At 49.0% G+C, this 19,573-nt stretch overlaps 1 protein-coding gene across 4 annotated transcripts in view; it reads right to left on the bottom strand.

Annotated features, from left to right (window-relative positions):
• The window catches only part of Sh3tc1 (SH3 domain and tetratricopeptide repeats 1), a 54,830-nt gene that overhangs the window by 14,733 nt on the left and 20,524 nt on the right, over nt 1–19,573 (bottom strand). For 3 of the 4 annotated variants that reach the window (XM_074042688.1, XM_074042687.1, XM_020165336.2), the window contains exons 4-11: nt 10,781–10,908; nt 9,348–9,453; nt 8,173–8,319; nt 7,362–7,563; nt 6,223–6,299; nt 5,190–5,385; nt 2,804–2,937; nt 636–677 (exon numbers count right to left, since the gene is read on the bottom strand). In XM_074042688.1, coding sequence (XP_073898789.1) covers nt 636–677; nt 2,804–2,937; nt 5,190–5,385; nt 6,223–6,299; nt 7,362–7,563; nt 8,173–8,319; nt 9,348–9,453; nt 10,781–10,908 — 1,032 coding nt within the window. Of the gene's footprint in view, nt 1–635; nt 678–2,803; nt 2,938–5,189; nt 5,386–6,222; nt 6,325–7,361; nt 7,564–8,172; nt 8,320–9,347; nt 9,454–10,780; nt 10,909–19,573 lie in introns of all 4 variants that reach the window. The other variant, XM_074042689.1, reaches the window with a different exon arrangement.

Below are 19,573 nucleotides of genomic sequence, written 5' to 3'. Positions count from 1 at the left end.
CCTGCCTCAGCCTGTAGAACTCTGGGAGGCCTAGGGCTCCGCCACTTCTAGGCCTCCTCTAGAGTCTCCTCCCTGCCTCCCAGAGGCACTTGTGGGCTTGTTCCTAAATGGATCCACTGCTAGAGGCATCCCCAGGCCCTTGGGTGCTCACGACCCCAGACTCCCCCATGCAGACCCTCTGGGTCTGGGAGAGGACATGGGGCTACAGAGGGGTGATGGAAAGAGTCTCCCTGAACCAGCCTCATGGGAAGGGTGGACCTCAGGGACCAGATTTGGGGGAGGGGCTTCCTCACCTACTCAAGGCCCAGATCTCTCTGCCACTGGGGGCAGTGTAGCCCTCCACTGAGGTAGAGCAGGGCTACCTTCAGCTATCTGGGGCAAGCGAATTCAGCCAGGAAAGGGAGCCTGCCCCTTGCACCCTACCGGGGCTGTGGGCATTCATTGGAAGACGTGCGGGTCCCTGGGTTCCACAGCCTCAGCATGGGAAACTTCAGGCCCACCTCACCCAGCCTCCCCTCTGCTGCAGCCCGCCTAACACCCACTGTCTACTGTGTCCAGTGTTGCTGCCTCTGCCCCATGTTTTCCCTGAAGCCCAGCCATGAGCAGAGGAACTCGAGCCCAAAGGCAGCACCCACCTTGCTCCTCCAGCTGCTGGCACTCAGCTTCTTCTAACTGATCTGAGGAGAGAGGGAAGAAAAGCAGTCACCACCTCCAACCAGTGGCAGAAGCACTGATCGCTAGCACCCATCAGGGAGAAGTGGGGTTCAGTGGCTGAAGAATCCATGGCCCTCTGCCCAGAGGCTCCAGGCCAGGACAGAGCATAGTGGTCCACCATGCTCTCCTCCATCCCCACGTGGGACCCCATCCTACCATCCTGTGGGGCAGGGGACATGCTCCATTGGGATAAAGTGCACAGAGGGGCAGTAGTGTTCAGTCCCTCAAGTGTGAAATGAAGTCTGCTGTATCACGAGCACCCTCCTCACTCCAGGGCCAGCACTCCCCAGCCTCAGTTTCCACCTCCTTGACATGGGCCAGCATTGCCTGCTAGGTTGCCATAGAAACCAAATGGGATTAAGAGCTGAAAAGGATGTATAAATTGTGAAAAACTGTGAACCATCACAACAGGTAGGTGGTTCCTGGGATGTCCCCTCCCCCTCACTGGACACAGAGGCGTCCATACAACATCTCCAGCCCCATTGTTCTGGGGCCTGAACTCTGCCTCCTAAGAAAGCAGGATGTAGTGTCAACTGGGTCTGAGCCTTGGTGTGCTGAGTTCAAATTTGGCTTTGTCCTTTTAGGAAGAGAAATTCATTTGGGGTCTAAAAAGTTTCAATCTAATATTGGTGAGGAAAAAAATCTTTCGATGCCTGCCATTGAGCAGAAAGAAAAGTGTGCAGAAATGTATTTGTTTCTATGTGTGTGTACATACCACGTGTGTGCACAGATATGAACATATGTATGTATGTCTGGGGGAGTGGGTGTGCATGTATGCACATTTGTGGGGATGTATATGTGTGTACACATACATGTTTATATGTGTGTACAAACACGTTTCTGTGTGAGTTTATACATGTACCGAGTTTATGTGTGTGCACACATATAAACACACATCTCTGTGAGCGTGCTCGAGTGTAGATGTGTGTGCATGTTTTTATATGTCTGCACAAGAGCATGCGTGTGACCGTGTGTCTACACACGGCTCTGTGTATCACATGAGCAGTGCACGCTTATGTGTCTGCAAGAGTACATACGTGTGTGAGCACATGTGTACACATGCATGCCTCTGAGTGCATGCGTGAGTGTGCATTGTGCAATTGTGCGGGTGTGTGTACCTGAGTGTATATTACATGTGTGTACATGTCTGTGTATACACATGTGAGTGTGTATGCATGTACTTGTGGACTCATGCTCACCAGCGGGTAGTGTACACACGTGCATTTGGCTCCATCAGAAAATGGTGGCAGGGCCACATCACCGCGTCCTGGTGACCTGTAGCAGCCCATGGGCTAGTTTGCCCAGTGCCCTGCACTCTGCCATGTTCCTTTCCTTGCTGAGGACTCACTTGCTCCACCGCCATGCATAGCAGGCCTCAGGGAAACACTCTTCATGTAGAAGGGCATCTCGCTAAGATGAGAATGGCAGCCCTGGGGTTCTGCCTGACAGCCCAAGTGGTCGGACAGCCTGGGCCAATCGACAGCCATGGAACCAGGCTCCATCTTGGGATAGGGAGAAGAGACACTGACATGGTCAGGTAGAGGGTTGGCCCCAAGCAGGAGCCCCTGTGCTGGTCAGATCACCGCCTGGTCCTGTGCTCCCCTGCCCAGTGGTGTGGAGGGCTTGGTGTGTCTGAGGCTGGAGTCTGGAATGGTGGAGAAAGGTTTCCTTGGCAACAGGACCTCAGCAGCAGGAAGCCTCATGGCCTCACCTGTCTCCTGTCTCTGGTCTCTCGAGAAGCCAAGGGCAACTGGGTGTCTGTGCACTCACCTTTCTGTAGGGCTGGGGGTTCACTAGGTGCCCACACATGAGGGAGGCAGAGCTCCCAGAAAGGACGAGGAGGAAGGGGAGGCTGCTGGGAATGTGGAGGAACCAGAAACATTCAACTATCTAGGGACTAATGCTAGGGACAGTGCTGATGAGGTGGAGCAAAGCTGTTTGGCCCCACACCCTCCAGCCGAGTTGCTGTTCCTTCCAGGAATCTGTCTGAGGAACCTCTCCCAGGTTATCAGCGCGGCTCCTGAGATGACCTTGCAGGCCACAGAGGGCAAGGGGAGGCGCTGTCCCATCACACATACCCCTTACCTACCCAAGCTGTACCCGGTACACACGTCCATGCCCGAAGTCCTGCTCAGGAGCTTCCTGGCATCCTCCTCAGAAAATCGCCCCTCACTGCTGAAGAACGACCTTTCTTCCTCACTAAGGAAAATCACACTTTCCAACCTGGAAAAATAAAGGACTTTATTCCAAAGGGCTTATTTCCAAAGTGTTAAATAAAACCCAGGAGGCTACCAGACTGAACTGAGGGCTGCCTGGGGCCCGACAGACCCAGACTCCAGACTGAACCAACATGGTGGCACTCACGCTAAGGTACTATCTCTCCAAGTCAAAACGGAGATTACCTGACAGGGAGATAAAAGTCAAGTCCCCAGACAGGCCAGGCTTAGCTTCACAATGAGGAAGCCCCCTGCTTTGGCCTTTACACAAAAGCAGCCTGGCATTAAGCAACCAGTGTTTCTCTGGCATTCTGCTTCCTGTTCCCACCCCACAAAGCCCACCATCCCACCACGGCCCTTCAGGAGCCAATGAAGGCTCCAGAGTCATGAAGACCACCCAACAGAGCTATAACTGAATTTGTTGGGATTTTGTCTTTTGACAAAAGTAAACATTTCACAGTAAGACTTGTTTTTATTCCCTCATTAGGCAGCCAGCCCCCAGTGAAGACACCAAGATAAAAATAAGACAGGTCTGCTCTCAAGGGGAGGCTTGCCTGGCTAAGGGCAGATGCTCAGGAGTAAGAACGATGTGAGGTCCTGGGAAGGGACCTCTGGGCAGCCTTCAAAGCCTGACCTCAAATGTCCTCTCCTTGAGAAGCCTGCCGGGACAGCTGCCATGGCCCCTCAGACAGCCTCTGTCCATGTGCCCCACAGGGCCCCACACAGAGACAGGGCTCGTGTGCCCCATAAAACCAGGGAAAGGGAGCAGGAAGGAACAGAGAGAGGGAGAAGAAAGGAGGCAATTTTGCCTGACGGACCAAATTACCAGTATAACATGAAACTTTGAAATTTACTTTATTGATAAAGAAGATTGTAGAGTAATTTATAGGACACTCTATAAAACAGCAGGCCTATTAAGACTTTAGTGCCAAAAGACCAAGACAGACTGAAAAACGTTTCTGATGGTGCAAGAGGACCAAAGCAGACAGACTCTAAACCAGAGGACGGGAATGAACAGGGGCACATGCCGAGCCAGCAGCCTGGGAACGGGGCTGAGAGGCGCTGGTCTGTTGCAGGGCTCGGCCCAGAGCAAGGTCACTGAAGACACGGCTCATGTGTGGGAGGTGAGACCAGGGGTGGGGGAACAGGACCAGCGTGAAGGGTGCTCTCCACACCCCCCTCCAGGCTTCTGCATCCAGGTCTTGACCAGGTCAAGTCCAGGAAAGCATAGTGCCATCCAAGGACAGCACGACTGTGCTTGCTGACCACTCCCCAAAGAACACCACCCCCTCAAACGCCTGCTGCCCAGAGGGATCCAGAGGCGACCAGAGTCCTCCCCTGGGAGTCCCTCTGTTGGGATAGAGAGTAGGTGGGTCCTGGGCAGGGTGGGATCTCACATAGCATAAGGAGCCAGGCCAAGAAGAGTATCCCCAGGGAGAAGCCATTACAGCTGGGACTTGGGCCCATCAGAGCCCCTGGGGAGCCAGGGTCTCAGGAGGGTCAAGGCGGAGGGGACACACATGTCAATCCACACGTTAAGGAGGGGTGAGCCAACCTGCTCAGCTGGACTTGGAGTGAGCTGATGGCCAGTGGTGGCCTTTGAAATTGGGGTCACCAGGACCAGAGTTGTGTGGTGCCTAGAAAGCAGGAGGAGGGGCTTTGAAGGGCTTTATGGAGGACAGCGACACAGCGAACTGGATAAGTAGTGCCCGATTCACACATATACCCCAACCTCAGAAGGCAAATGTTTTGGAAAGAGGGTCTTAACTAGAGACAGGTGGACAGGTGGTACAATAGCAAGTGTCTTCCAGGAAGAGGCAGCAGTCACAGGGACAGAGGTGGGGACTGGAGGGGTGCGGCCAGGACCCAGGGACATCAAGCTAGTGGGGGCTGGAAGAAGGGGAGAAGAGCCCTCCTCAGAGCCTCCAAAGGGAGCCCAGCCCACAGACACCTTGACCTCAGACTTCTGGCCCCAGACCATGAGGGAGTACAGTCCGTGATGGTCAGCTCTCTATGCTGTCACGACAATGCTGGGAGTTAACAAGTATGGCAGGTCGCAGCTCCCAGTGTCCTCCTGGTAGCACTTTGGAGGAAGGACATGGGGGAAGGGGAGACAGAGACAAGCACTGGGGATGAGGAAAGGAAGAAGGAGCTGTCTGGGACAGCATCCAGGTTTGTCACCTGGAAATCTGGGCGGAGGATGGTAGGGTCCCCACAGGAGTGGTAGGAGATTCAGGAAAGAGGGGCTCGGTCACTCACTCAGATGCGGTGTCCTGCACGCTTATGAGATCAGTTCGTACAAAGCCCACCTGGCCGGCGGCCAAGTGCCGGCCCACACACCAAGGCAGGCCAGGCACCTGGGCACCGAGGATCTCAATGAGGTCACCAGAATGGAAGGACATCTCCTCAGGCCCTGAGCCCTGGCAGTCTGCCACTGCAGAGGCCAGGCCAAGCCCTGTGAGAAGGAGACCACATGGTCAGTGCTGGGGTCTGGTGATCAGACAGGATGGCTTTCAGGTACATGCTGGGATTCCATCCTGCATGGCCAGAGAACTCAACTTTTGCCATCAGGGGGTGAAGGGAAACTTGGCCCTGTTCTTTGAGGGACCAGGCAGCTATAGGGTCCTCGGAGGGGGGCATTTATGTCCCTAGGCTGAAGATGGGAAACTGAGGCTCAGAGGCAATAGATAACTCAGCCCTGGACCCTCAGCCTCCAAGGCCAGGGCTCTTTCTTAATGCAACTGCAGCCCAGAGTCTTTCCTGTCCCCCCGGGCTTTGTGTCTATTCCATAGGACAAAAGGCTGGCCAAACACCCACTCTGTGTGAGCCAAGTATTGGCCCTGAGTTGAGCCAAAGGGTCCTTTCAGGGTGGGCTTTTCATTTCACATGAAAGACATAGGACGGGCGAGGCCAGGCCTCTCGGTCTCCCATCAGTGCCCCTGGCACATTCAACCAGAGCCCAGCTGCCCAGCTGCCTAGGCCAGGGCTCTTTGAGGAGGTTCAATATAGTGCCAGGAAGATCAGCGTCTCACTGAGCCATAAGGAGGTTCCAGTCGGGGTCTCTGGTGCAATGACCAGGGCCCTGGTCTGGCTTCCCAAGTGTTGTGCAGTTTGAATATCCTCTGAGCCTCACAGCATGTCACCCCCCGGAAGCCCAGTGGACACCCTAGCCTCCTCTTCTGGCTCAGAGTAGGAATTTGTCAGGACAAATACAGGAACTTCCAGAATGCTGTTCCCACCAGCTAGAGGGCTACTCCTCCCCCAGAGAAAAAAGGCCAAAAAAGACACTTACCCATCAGTGGAATGTCTGGTGCCACAGGTCCAATTGCAGAGTCATCGGTGGGGTCCCAGGGGACCCTCAGAGCCCACCTGGAGCAGGGAGAGGAGGTCTGTGCTGCGGGTTTCAGATTTGGAATAAATGCATTCTGTGCAGACTGGACAGTCAGCAGCCCCCAGGGACCTGAGCAGATCCCCCGACACATGCACACACACACACAGACACCCACCCCTACTCAGGTGTGTGGCCTTCAGACGTGGAACATATGGCACTGTCCCTAAGTGGCTCATCCTAAGGGACCCTGCCACCCTTGTTAGCTCAGAGCCCAGCAGAGCTGCAAAGTGTCCGCTTCCTCTGGACGCAGCTCAGCACAGCAGCTCGTGGGGGTTTCCAGCCTGGATTCTAACCGGCTTTCACTGTCTCCTTGTCCACCACGTGGCCTGTGCAAATCACTCCTCTCTGGGCTTCAGCTACTTCAGCTACAAAACCAGACAGCTGGACTGGGTATTTGACAGTCCCTTCCTCTCCATGGGTAGCCTAAGAACTAAAGGATAACCCAAGAATATGTCCCCTGTCAGGACATGGCTGGCCCCAGGACACAGGGAAGGTGCCAGGGAGAAAGTCCTACAGTTTCTGTGATGAGAGACACCAAGCCACAGCTGCTACTTCATGGACACCATAAATCATGAACATTTTCTCTTTGCTTTGGCTGCCAGGAAGCTCCTAGCCAGGTTTACACTCTATGCTCAGCAGGTGAACAGAAGCTTACTCAATTATCTGTCTTTACAGCTGCTGGATTTACCTGCCCTTATGTGTGCAGATTTCTGTATGTGCATCTCCTTCATGAAGGCACAGAGGTGATGGAGCTCCCTCAAAAGCCTTTGAGGATGAGTAGACAAGCTAATCCTAAGAAAGCCCTGCCAGGTCAATGCCATTGGCCCACTATGCAGGTGGCAGCCTGAGGCACAGAGAGGTAAACCAATTTGCCAAGGCCACACATCAGGGAAGCAGCAGAAGGGACCCCAGCTTGCTCTGCCTAGGACTCACATTACTCTCTGTCCACCCCATTGGCTACAGGCAGACCAAGACTCAAGTCCATGGGGCCCAGCACCACCCAGAACCACAGGGAACAGAGTGGCCATCTTGGTACCTACTGATGAAATGGAGTCAAGGGCTCTGGAGCAGCTGCCACTGTCACCTCCTTGGAAGATGTGCTGGGACTGGGAGACGAGGAGCCTGCTCCCAATGCCACCTTTCCCAGGGGGCCTCCCGAAGCCCGCCTGGGGGGCTGGGGGTCCTTCCCTGCATTTGTCATCATTCTCACATGGTGGTCAGGACACAGGACAAAGAAGGGCCCTTCAAAGGGACAGAGGTTGTCATCCAGGGTGACCAGACCAGGCAACTGTAGGTCTGCCAGGCAGGACCCTCACAGCCTGTGTGCTCCCTGACAGGAAGCACAGTGAGCACACCTGCAGGAGTCCCAGCTCCAATGTCTAGACCCCCAGGAGGCCCAAAGGAGGGGTCCAGCTCTAACTCGACTCGCCCTGTGGTGCTGACTCAGCCTCAGACTCTCTCCAGGCCTCAGTTTCCCCATCTGTGCTATTCAGTGGCAGGCATGTAATTCCCACAGCCCTTCATGCTTGGACCACCACAAAGGAGTCCAGCCACAGCCGGATGCCCCGTGCATGACCCCGGTGGGAGAGGCAGCTTCACACTCCCGTCCTGCAGACGTGGGGCCACCAAGCTAAAGTGAATGAGCCAGGAGTGCTGGCGGGGGCTATTTCCCATGCATCTCATCTCTTTGGAGGCTGCTAGTGTCCTTATAACCCTGTGACAGAGCACGGGGCATCTTATGTCAGGCCAAGGCCACAGTCTCCTGCCTGAAACACACCCTGCAACCTTCAGAGGCATCCCCGACCCCGTGTAGATTTAGCCATGGTCACCTTTGCCACCCCTGGTGCTCACCTTCTTGGACAAGGAGGCTCTCATACGTCAGCTTCAAGGTGTCCTCATCCACGTGCACACGGATGGCTGTCTCCTCCTCCTCACTGGGCGATAGCAGCCAGAAGGCCTGGTCCACCAGCAGGTTCTCCAGGCAGTGATGGGTGAAGCCTGCAAGACCAGGCCTTGTCACCAGTGGGCTCCAGAAGGGGCAGGGGAGTCTGCAAGGCCCTGGTACTGGCTGAGGTCTGCATGGACCAGACCCAGGGATGTCCTTATGACAGCCACCCTGCCCTGGGGAGCTCCCAGTTCCTCCATACCCTGGAGTCCACTGGCCTCACTGTCCTTGCTGTGTCATGTCAGTGGCCTCTCTGTGCCTCTGTATTTGCATGCCCAAGCTTGGAATTTAAGAGGTGCTGGGCTGCAAGACATCAGTAATACAGAACACACTCGGAAGTCCTGGCTTAGTGTTTCTAGCTGATACTCTCTTTGCCCACATTCAGCAAGCCAGTGCTTGTTTTGGGGGTGTTGTGGTTGGGCCCCCTGTTTTGGGGCATGAGACTTTGTTAACCATAGCATAACCAGCAGGCATACCAGACTTGCTCCATTTTTAGGGAAAAGGCAAATGGAAAGCAAATCCTTCGTTTACATTAAAAGTAGCACAGCCATTTAAAGACAGGGACCAGAAGGACCACTGCCTTCTATACAGCATGGTCTCCCATGACTGGTGCCTGGAGGGTGGACCAAGGACAAGCCAGCTCCTATAGGAACCAGTCTCCTCACACTACATAGGACAGAGTGTGCAGCAAGATCCCACCCCTGCAGGCTGGCTCCGGCCCTGCCCAAAGGTCAGATGGTTCTGATCCTCCAGCTTCCTCAGAAGATCACAAGTTGGGGAAGTTGTAGTCTAAGCATCCCCAAGAAGGTTGTGATGTTTAGCCCAGGTTAGAGCCTAGTCAGGTCTGAGCTCAGGACACCACACGGAGCCCAGCCCAGACCATGTCATATCCCTCTCCCTTCTCCAGTACAGTGCTTCTCCCCAACTCTGGGGTACATGTGTCTTTTTTGTGCTTTTCTGGAGAGGCTGCAGTGAGCCAACCTATTTTATAACACGGGTTTGTAACATAACGCACAAGGAGGTTATGAGTATCCACCAACAGGAGTCCCCACAATCAATTCTGGGAGGGTGGCTGCTTTACCAAGAGTGTGGTAGGTGGAAAACTTCCAGATTTCCTCAAAAGTCTTAAATGTCACCATGATCCGATCCTGGTCACTGTGGATAGATAACAGCCTGGCAGACAATTCCTTAAGAGAAAAATACAGGCATTACAGACATTGCCAATGGCTTTGGGATAGCTGACCATCAGAGAACAGGAGGTACAGGGTACTTTGTGAAGTGGCCCTTCTTGGGGGCAGTAAGTGGACAATGAGTTCCTTTGTGGCCAAGCCTGCTCCTCTCCTGCTCACAAGCCAACCATGGCTCCCCAGTGCCTGCAGGACAGAGCCCATGCTCCTTCTGCAGCATTATAGAGCTTCCTGCCCCAACCCCTCACCTTCTGAGCCTCTTCCTGCCCACTCCATCTGCCTTAATCTCTGCACACCAGCAACACCTCTGCTGATCCAGCCTAGGCTGTGCTCTTAGCCCTCTGTGACCTGGCCTTGCCTCTTGACCATACCTGAAGCATCCACTCAGGTTCAGTTCTAACTCCTGTGCCCCCCTCTGCTCTGATTTCCATAATATTATAGTGATAGGAACATTTAAAAAAAAACACCAGTGCTTGACATGGTGGCTCATGCCTATAATCCCAGCTACTCTGTAGGTGAAGATGGGAGGATCGCAGTTTTGAGGCCAGCCCAGGAAAACAGTTAGAGAGACCAATCTCAGTGAACAAGCTGGATATGGGTGTGCACCCCTGTGATTCCAGCTCTGCGGGAAGCACAGGTAGGAGAATTGTGACCCAGGATAGCTAGGCAAAAAGCAAGACCCCATCCAAAAAACAACTACAGCAAAAATGGCTGGAGGCCTGGCTCAAGTTGCAGAGTGCCTGCTTAGCAAGCACAAGGCCCTGACTTCAAACCCCAATGCTGCCCCCCCCCCAAAAAATAACAACAACAAAACCAAATGAAAAAGGCAAAAAACAACCACACCAACTACCACTGAAAGTGTGGAGGGCAGGACGTTTACCATCTCCGTTTGAGAATAAAGGATAAATTTATTCTCCAAGGTCTGACCTGTTAGTGGGGCAGGCAGGATTCAAACCTCAAGCCAGCATGCTTAGCTCTCCTCAACCTGGGCAGAGCCCTGTTGTTGAGCCAGGCACCAAATCCTTGAATCAGCTGTCTGGAAACACGATTCTAAGCATCTCCAATGTGCAGCTGAGGAAGCTGGCTTCCCATAGGCTAGGGGCCACCAGCCAAGGCCAGGTCAGTCTGACCCCATGATGCTAACATCCAACCCACCCCTGAGCAGACTGAACCACTGCCATGGAGGGGCCTTCTGGCCCAGGCTGGCCTCCACTGTCCTCTGAGGAGAACTGTCTATGTGACTTTCTTCCTCTGTCCCTGCTTTCAGGGACAGGAGCTCCCTGAGCCCCTCCCACCCACTTTCCCAGCCCCTGGGAGCCAGACTCACCCCAAGCACACGGGCCACATCCCTGCTGTCATTCTCCAGCAAGCGAAGCCGGCCACGCAGAACCTGCTGCAGGCCAGGGTCTGGCAGCCCATTCTTCCTCCGTATTGCCAGCAGCTGCAGGGTCAGGTCTGGAGGGACAGATGAGGTCAGAGGTTTGCCTGGCCCTGTGGGGGATCTGAAGGGTGCACCCCAACCCCACCAGCCTCCACGCCACAGAACCAACACTGGAGTCCTGGGCCCTGGGCTCAGGGGGAGCCCGAGAGACCCAGGCTTAAACCACAACAAGGTTTTGCACCACCTGTAAAGGCCCTGGCTGTTGTTGCTGTCTGGCCTAGCACCCCTATCTGTGAATGCCTGTCCTCCAGGGACAGGGAACATGGGCAGCTGTTAACCCCTGGCCTCAGTTTCCTTCACTGTACCTGGCCTGCAGGGTTCTTGTGCTCCACCCCTACAACAGGCCAGTACAAAGCATTCCAAGATGGCGGCTAGAGGGAGGAAGCAGAAAGCGAGCCTCCTATAGTGAAATCTTAGAGAGATGCTGGAGACACACCTTGCAGGCAAAGCCACCGAGAAGAGGCAAAACTTTGACCCCTCCACACCTCCAGCCTGCACAGAGAATCTCCACTTCACGTTAAACAGAGAAACCTGGAGGGCCCCCGGGCCACCAGACGCCCGTGCCCAGATGGCTTAGGAAGACATGGACAAGGTGAGCTTCGTGGTACGTGGTACTTCCACCGACAACCCTGGGCCAGAGCAGCATAGCCCCTGGACAGACCGACATCCACCCAGGGAAAAAAGAGAAACTGAGTAATAAGCAATAAGAACAAATAAAGACACTGGGGGGGGAGGGAAATCCCTCCCAGAACTGTAAATAAACAAGCCGGGCCTGGCTGGAGAGGGCGGGAGCGGGGGCAAGCGCCCAGTAATCAGGAGTGGGAAAGCTTGTGAGAGTGGCGGAGGGAGGAAAACTCCACAGGAGAGGGGGGAAGACCCACTTTCCACGTGAGCTGTAAACAAACACGCAGGCCTAAGAAAGTGAGTGCAGTGTCACCTCCCCCAGTGTGCTTGGAAAGGGAAAGCCGTAGCAGCGGCTCGCGCACAGGAGAACTCTGAGTAAACAAAGCCTGCGGGGCCAGGTGAGTGCTAAGCTCACCCCAGAGATCTGCATAAATAAAGCCTCCAGCAACAGCAGGCTGACAGCAGCGGGCAGGCAAGCCACAGCTGCAGATACCATTCACAGACCTGTCTCCAGACTCTTTTTTCCTCTCTCCCTACCTTTGATGAGAAAACAACCGAACTACACCTGCATGCTGAAAAACTTACTGAAATCGTATTGCATTTGAACTTGGGACACTTTGTGGGGTTTTTTTTTGTGCAGTTTTGTTCTACTTTATGTTTCCCCTTTGATGAGACAACTACAGAACAACATCTGAGGCACCACCTCCAGGACTGGAGGCTGAGGGACGAACACCAAAATTATTAAGACTGAAACTTCATTGCATTTGAACTTGGAGGGTTTTTTTTATTTTCTATTTTTTATTTTGTTTTATTTTATTTTATTTATATATATAGTTTTCTCTTTCATTTACTTATTTTTTATTTTTATTCTTATCTTTATTCTTTTTATTTTTTATTTTTAATCCACTCTCTGTCTCTCTAATGCCTTTTCAGCTTATGGTTGATTAGTACACTGTCTCTCCCTGTTTATATCTTTGGAACTTTTTGGTTTGTTTCTTTGTTTTGTTTTTTTCTTCTACTTGATTATTTGTTTTTCCCTTTTCCTTTAACTTCTTTGCTTTCCATCCCCTCTCACCCTTCCATTCTAAATATTACTAGTGCTGTTATTACAGCCAGAAAATACTTAATTGCACACAGTACAGGGACAATAACAACACCAAGGACAACGACAGGAAGACAGAAAAAACAGGGAAACCAGTTTCCCCACAGCAAAAAATTAGTACAGGAACCAGAGGGGAATGAAGAGAACAGAAACTCAGATCCAGACTCCAACAAAATGAAGATAAACTATGCCAAAGAACCCAATGAAGCCCACAAGAATAATTTAAAAGAAGACATACTACAGGTACTCAATGAGAATTTTATAGAGATGATACTGGATATGGTCAACCAAAATGTACAGGAGACACCCAAGAAATTCCAAGACAGCAAAAACAGAGAATTTGAAAAAGCAAAAGAAGAAATAAAGGAAACCATAGAGGCACTGTATAAACACCAAAGTGAAACAGAGAACACGATGAATGAACAGATAAATGAACTCAGGACAAAAATAGACAACATTAAAGAGTAAATGACCCAGGATGTGGAAAACCTCAGAAAAAAGAACAAAACAGAATTGGAAAACAAAACAGAAGGCCAATCCAGCAGAATAGAACAAACAGAAGAAAGAATCACAGAACTCGAAGATGAAATGGTAATTAAAGGAAAAACCAAAGAACTATTAATTAAACAACTCAAGACCTGTGAAAAGAAAATGGAAGAACTCACCGACTCCATCAAAAGACCAAACTTGAGAATCATGGGCATCGAAGAAGGAGAAGAGGTGCAAGCAAAGGGAATGCATAATACATTCAACAAAATAATAACGGGAAATTTCCCAAATCTAGAGAAAAATAGTCCCATACTGATGCAAGAGGACTCCAGGACACCAAACAGATCAGATCAAAATAGAACTACCCCATGACATATCATCATTAAAACAACAAGTTCAGAAACTAAGGAAAGAATATTGAAGGCTGTAAGAGAGAAAAAACAAGTAACATACAAAGGTAAACCCATCAAAATCACAGCAGACTTCTCAACAGAAACATTAAAAGCAAGAAGAGCGTGGGGTGAGATCTTCCGGGCACTGAATGAAAATAACTTCAACCCCAGGATACTCTACCCAGCAAAACTATCATTCAAAATAGATGGAGCAATAAAAGTCTTCCATGATAAGCAGAAACTAAAACAGTATGTGAACACAAAGCCACCACTACAAAAGATTCTTCAAGGGATTCTGCACACAGAAAGTGAAACCCAACTTAACCATGAAAAGACAGGCAGCACCAAACCACAGGAAAAGAAAAAGCAAGACAATAGAGAGTAACATCAAGTTAGGTACACACAATCAAACCTTCAAACAACTAAGACAACTAAATGACAGGAATCACCACACACCTATCAGTACTAACACTTAATGTTAACGGACTTAATTCACCCATCAAAAGGCACCGCTTGACGAAATGGATTAAAAAGAAAGATCCAACAATTTGTTGCTTACAGGAGACCCATCTCACTGACAGAAATAAGCATATGCTTAGGATGAAAGGCTGGAAGAAGATTTACCAAGCCAATGGCCCCTGAAAACAGGCAGGAGTAGCAATACTTATCTCTGACAAAGTAGACTTCAAACCTACATTGATCAAACGAGATAAAGAAGGACATTCCATTCTAATAAAAGGGGAAATAGACCAAAAGGAAATAATAATCATCAACCTATATGCACCCAATGTCAATGCACCCAATTTCATCAAACATACCCTGAAAGACCCAAAAGCATATGTTAACTCCAACACAGTGGTCGTGGGAGACTTTAACACCCCATTATCATCAATAGATAGGTCATCCAAACAAAAAATCAATAAAGAAATCCAAGATCTAAAATTTACAATAGATCAAATGGACCTAGTTGATGTCTACAGAACATTTCATCCAACTTCTACACAATATATATTCTTCTCAGCAGCCCATGGAACCTTCTCCAAAATAGATCATATCCTAGGGCACAAAGCAAGCCTCACCAAATATAAGAAAATAGAAACTGTACCATTCATACTATCTGATCACAATGCAATAAAACTAGAACTCAACAACAAAAGTAAAGACAAAAAACATGCAAACAGCTGGAAACTAAATAACTCATTACTTAATGAACAATGGATCATCGATGAAATAAAAGAGGAAATTAAAAAGTTCCTGGAAGTCAATGAAAATGAAAACACAACCTACTGGAACCTATGGGACACAGCAAAGGCAGTCCTGAGAGGAAAGTTTATAGCCATGAGTGCATATATTAAAAAGACTGAAAGATCCCAAATCAGTGACCTAATGATACATCTCAAACTCCTAGAAAAACAAGAACAAGCAAATTCCAAAACAAATAGAAGGAGAGAAATAATAAAAATAAGAGCTGAAATCAATTAAATAGAAACCAAAAAAAACCATACAAAGAATGAATGAAACAAAAAGTTGGTTCTTTGAAAAAATAAACAAATCGACAGACCCCTGGCAAACCTGACTAAAATGAGGAGAGAAAAAACCCAAATTAGTAGAATCAGGAATGCAAAAGGGGAGATAACAACAAACACCGTGGAAGTCCAGGAAATCATCAGAGACTACTTCGAGAACCTATATTCAAATAAATTTGAAAATCTTAAAGAAATGGACAGATTTCTAGATACATATGATCATCCAAAACTGAACCAAGAGGAAATTAATCACCTGAATAGACCTATAACACAAAATGAAATTGAAGCAGCAATCAAGAGTCTCCCCAAAAAGAAAAGTCCAGGACCTGATGGATTCTCTGCTGAATTCTATCAGACCTTTAAAGAAGAACTGATACCAACCCTCCTTAAACTGTTCCATGAAATAGAAAGGGAAGGAAAACTGCCAAACACATTTTATGAAGCCAGTATTACACTTATCCCAAAACCAGGCAAAGACACCTCCAAAAAGGAGAACTATAGGCCAATCTCCTTAATGAACATTAATGCAAAAATCTTCAACAAAATAATGGCAAACCGAATTCAACAACACATCAAAAAGATTATTCACCACGACCAAGTAGGCTTCATCCCAGGAATGCAAGGGTGGTTCAACATACGAAAATCAATAAATGTAATAAACCACATTAACAAAAGCAAAGACAAAAACCACTTGATCATCTCAATAGATGCAGAAAAAGCCTTTGATAAGATCCAACATCATTTCATGATAAAAGCTCTAAGAAAACTAGGAATAGAAGGAAAGTACCTCAACATTATAAAAGCTATATATGACAAACCTACAGCCATCATTATACTTAACGGAGAAAAACTGAAACCATTCCCTCTAAAATCAGGAACCAGACAAGGATGCCCACTATCTCCACTCCTATTCAACATAGTACTGGAATTCCTAGCCAGAGCAATTAGGCAAGAAGAAGGAATAAAAGGAATGCAAATAGGTAAAGAAACTGTCAAAATATCCCTATTTGCAGACGACATAATCCTATACCTTAAAGACCCAAAAAACTCTACTCAGAAGCTTCTAGACATCATCAATAGCTATAGCAAGGTAGCAGGATATAAAATCAACATAGAAAAATCATTAGCATTTCTATACACTAACAATGAGCAAACTGAAAAAGAATGTATGAAAACAATTCCATTTACAATAGCCTCAAAAAAAATCAAATACCTAGGTGTAAACCTAACAAAAGATGTGAAAGACCTCTACAAGGAAAACTATACACTTCTGAAGAAAGAGATTGAGGAAGACTATAGAAAGTGGAGAGATCTCCCATGCTCATGGATTGGTAGAATCAACATAGTAAAAATGTCGATACTCCCTAAAGTAATCTGCATGGTTAATGCAAGTCCCATCAAAATTCCAATGACATTCATTACAAAGATTGAAAAATCTACTGTGAATTTTATATGGAAACACAAGAAGCCACAAATAGCCAAGGCAATACTCAGTCAAAAGAACAATGCTGGAGGTATCACAATACCTGACTCCAAACTATATTACAAAGCAATAACAATAAAAACAGCATGGTACTGGCACAAAAACAGACATGAAGACCAGTGGAACAGAATAAAGGACCCAGATATGAAGCCACACAACTATAAGCAACTTGTCTTTGACAAAGGAGCTAAAAAATATACGATGGAGAAATAGCAGCCTCTTCAACAAAAACTGCTGGGAAAACTGGTTAGCAGTCTGCAAAAAACTGAAACTAGATCCATGTATATCACCCTATACCAATATTAACTCAAAATGGATCAAGGATCTTAATATTAGACCCCAAACTCTAATGTTGATACAAGAAAGAGTAGGAAATACTCTGGAGTTAGTAGGTATAGGTAAGAACTTTCTCAGTGAAACCCCAGCAGCACAGCAACTAAGAGATAGCATAGATAAATGGGACCTCATAAAACTAAAAAGCTTCTGTTCATCAAAAGAAGTGGTCTCTAAACTGAAGAGAACACCCACAGAGTGGGAGAAAATATTTGCCAGCTACACATCAGACAAAGGACTGATAACCAGAATATACAGGGAACTTAAAAAACTAAATTCTCCCAAAACTAATGAACCAATAAAGAAATGGGCAAGTGAACTAAACAGAACTTTCTCAAAAGAAGAAATTCAAATGGCCAAAAAACACATGAAAAAATGCTCACCATCTCTAGCAATGAAGGAAATGCAAATTAAAACCACACTAAGATTCCACCTCACCCCTGTTAGAATAGCCATCATCAGCAACACCACCAACAACAGGTGTTGGCGAGGATACGGGGAAAAAGGAACCCTCTTACACTGCTGGTGGGAATGTAGACTAGTACAACCACTCTGGAAAAAAATTTGGACGCTACCTAAAAGCTAGACATTGATCTACCATTTGATCCAGCAATACCACTCTTGGGGATATACCCAAAAGACTGTTACTCCAGAGGCACCTGCACATCCATGTTTATTGCAGCACTATTCACAATAGCCAAGTTATGGAAACAGTCAAGATGCCCCACCACTGACAAATGGATTAAGAAAATGTGGTATCTATACACAATGGAATTTTATGCAGCCATGAAGAAGAATGAAATGTTATCATTCGCTGGTAAATGGATGGAATTGGAGAACATCATTCTGAGTGAGGTTATCCTGGCCCAAAAGACCAAAAATCGTATGTTCTCCCTCTTATGCGGACATTAGATCAAGGGCAAACACAACAAGGGGATTGGACTTTGATCACATGATAAAAGCAAGAGCACACAAGGGAGGGGTGAGGATAGGTAAGACACCTAAAAAATTAGATAGCATTTGTTGCCCTTAACGCAGAGAAACTAAAGCAGATACCTTAAAAGCAACTGAGGCCAATAGGAAAAGGGTCCAGGAACTAGAGAAAAGGTGAGATCAAAAAGAATTAACCTAGAAGGTAACACCCACGCACAGGAAATCAATGTGAGTCAATGCCCTGTATAGCTATCCTTATCTCAACCAGCAAAAACCCTTGTTCCTTCCTATTATTGCTTATACTCTCTCTACAACAAAATTAGAGATAAGGGCAAAATAGTTTCTGCTGGGTATTGAGGGGGTGGGGGGAGAGAAGGAGGGGGCGGAGTGGGTGGTAAGGGAGGGGGTAGAAATGACCCAAGCCTTGTATGCACATATAAATAATAAAACAAACAAACAAACAAAAACAGGCCAGTGCAGAGCAACTCTTCAGTGAGTGGTTCCTCGTCACCATAACTTCCAGCCCCATCTCTGCCCTCAGCCCCAGCTCTGGACACCACCTCCAACTTTGAGCAGCCCAGACATCTCCATCCCTCCTTCCCGGCTCCTTCTCATCTTTCTTGTCTCCAAAAGCACCCCTACCACCAACCTGTCACATACCACAGTAACCAGGCAGCCAGTCCCCGAGTCCCACCCTCCACCTCAGCCCATGCTTCACACAGCCCTGGCCTGGTGACAAGATGGCAGCTAGTTGGCCTGGGCCTCCTTCAGACAATACCCTGGGCTGGGCCAGCACAAGGCTGCCATAACACGCTCCAACTTAGCCTGGCTCCTGACCCTCTGGGCAGCAGGACAGACATGTCTGTGTCTGCAGGGTAGACATGCCCTCTTTACATGCTCCAGGCTGCAGAGCTCTTGAGAGAACTAGGCCTTTTGTTCATTCTAGGTAGAGTTGAATGCAAGCCGCCTCTTGTGGCCAGGGTGGCCTACGAGAAAACACAGCTGCAGAGGTCTCCATTCACTGTAGAACAAAACCAAGTTCCTTCACACGCTACACAGCCTGAGCCTCTGGTCCTGTTTGGTCCTTTCTGCTGCCCCAAGACACCAAGGTACCCCTAGCCTTGGGCAAGGTACCCCTAGCCTTGTCCCAGGACCTTTGCTCTCACCATGACCTCTGTCAGCCCCAGAACCTCTCCTACACTGGGTCCTCACTGGTTGCTGCCCTGAACAGCTCTTAGCTGGGATACCACCCCTCCCTGCCACCCTACAGGGATCCTGAGTCTTGTCCCTCTCTGAGGCTGGCTATTGCTCCCAGGCTCTTGGGGAAGTGACTATGTCTGCCCCAGTGCGTGGAAATGCTGAGAAAATTGGCCTCCTGTCAAGACACAGCCCCAAGGCTCTGACTGTGGGTTTTTCAGAATGGGGGCTGCCGGCCCTCCACAGATTGGGAGTTGCTTGGAGAAGGGGGAGGGAGTGAGCAAGGAGAGAGGAAAGAAAAGAGTTAAGAGGGAGAGGCAGGTAAGAGAGAGACCAGTTGCCCACACCCTTGGGATAAGCTTGGAGCACCTATCTTCTAACCTGTGGCCTGGGAGCCCTGAAGCTGCCACCCCGCCCCATGTAGGGGAAGAGCCAGTGGCTGAGCAATGTGGAGACTTCTGTAATCTAGAGGAGCCCCTCCCATAAGAGGAAGCCACGCACAGCATTTCACAAGGTCTGAGCCTCTACTCCATGAAGAGGGCAGGCATTGCATTTTCCAGGCCCAAATGGTCTGTGCCGTGGGCCGATGTGCTGATTATC

Source organism: Castor canadensis, chromosome 9 (genome assembly GCF_047511655.1).
Source record: "Castor canadensis chromosome 9, mCasCan1.hap1v2, whole genome shotgun sequence".
NCBI lineage: Eukaryota > Metazoa > Chordata > Mammalia > Rodentia > Castoridae > Castor > Castor canadensis.
Note: the sequence above shows the minus strand (reverse complement) of the source record. Positions and strands in the feature narration are given on the sequence as shown.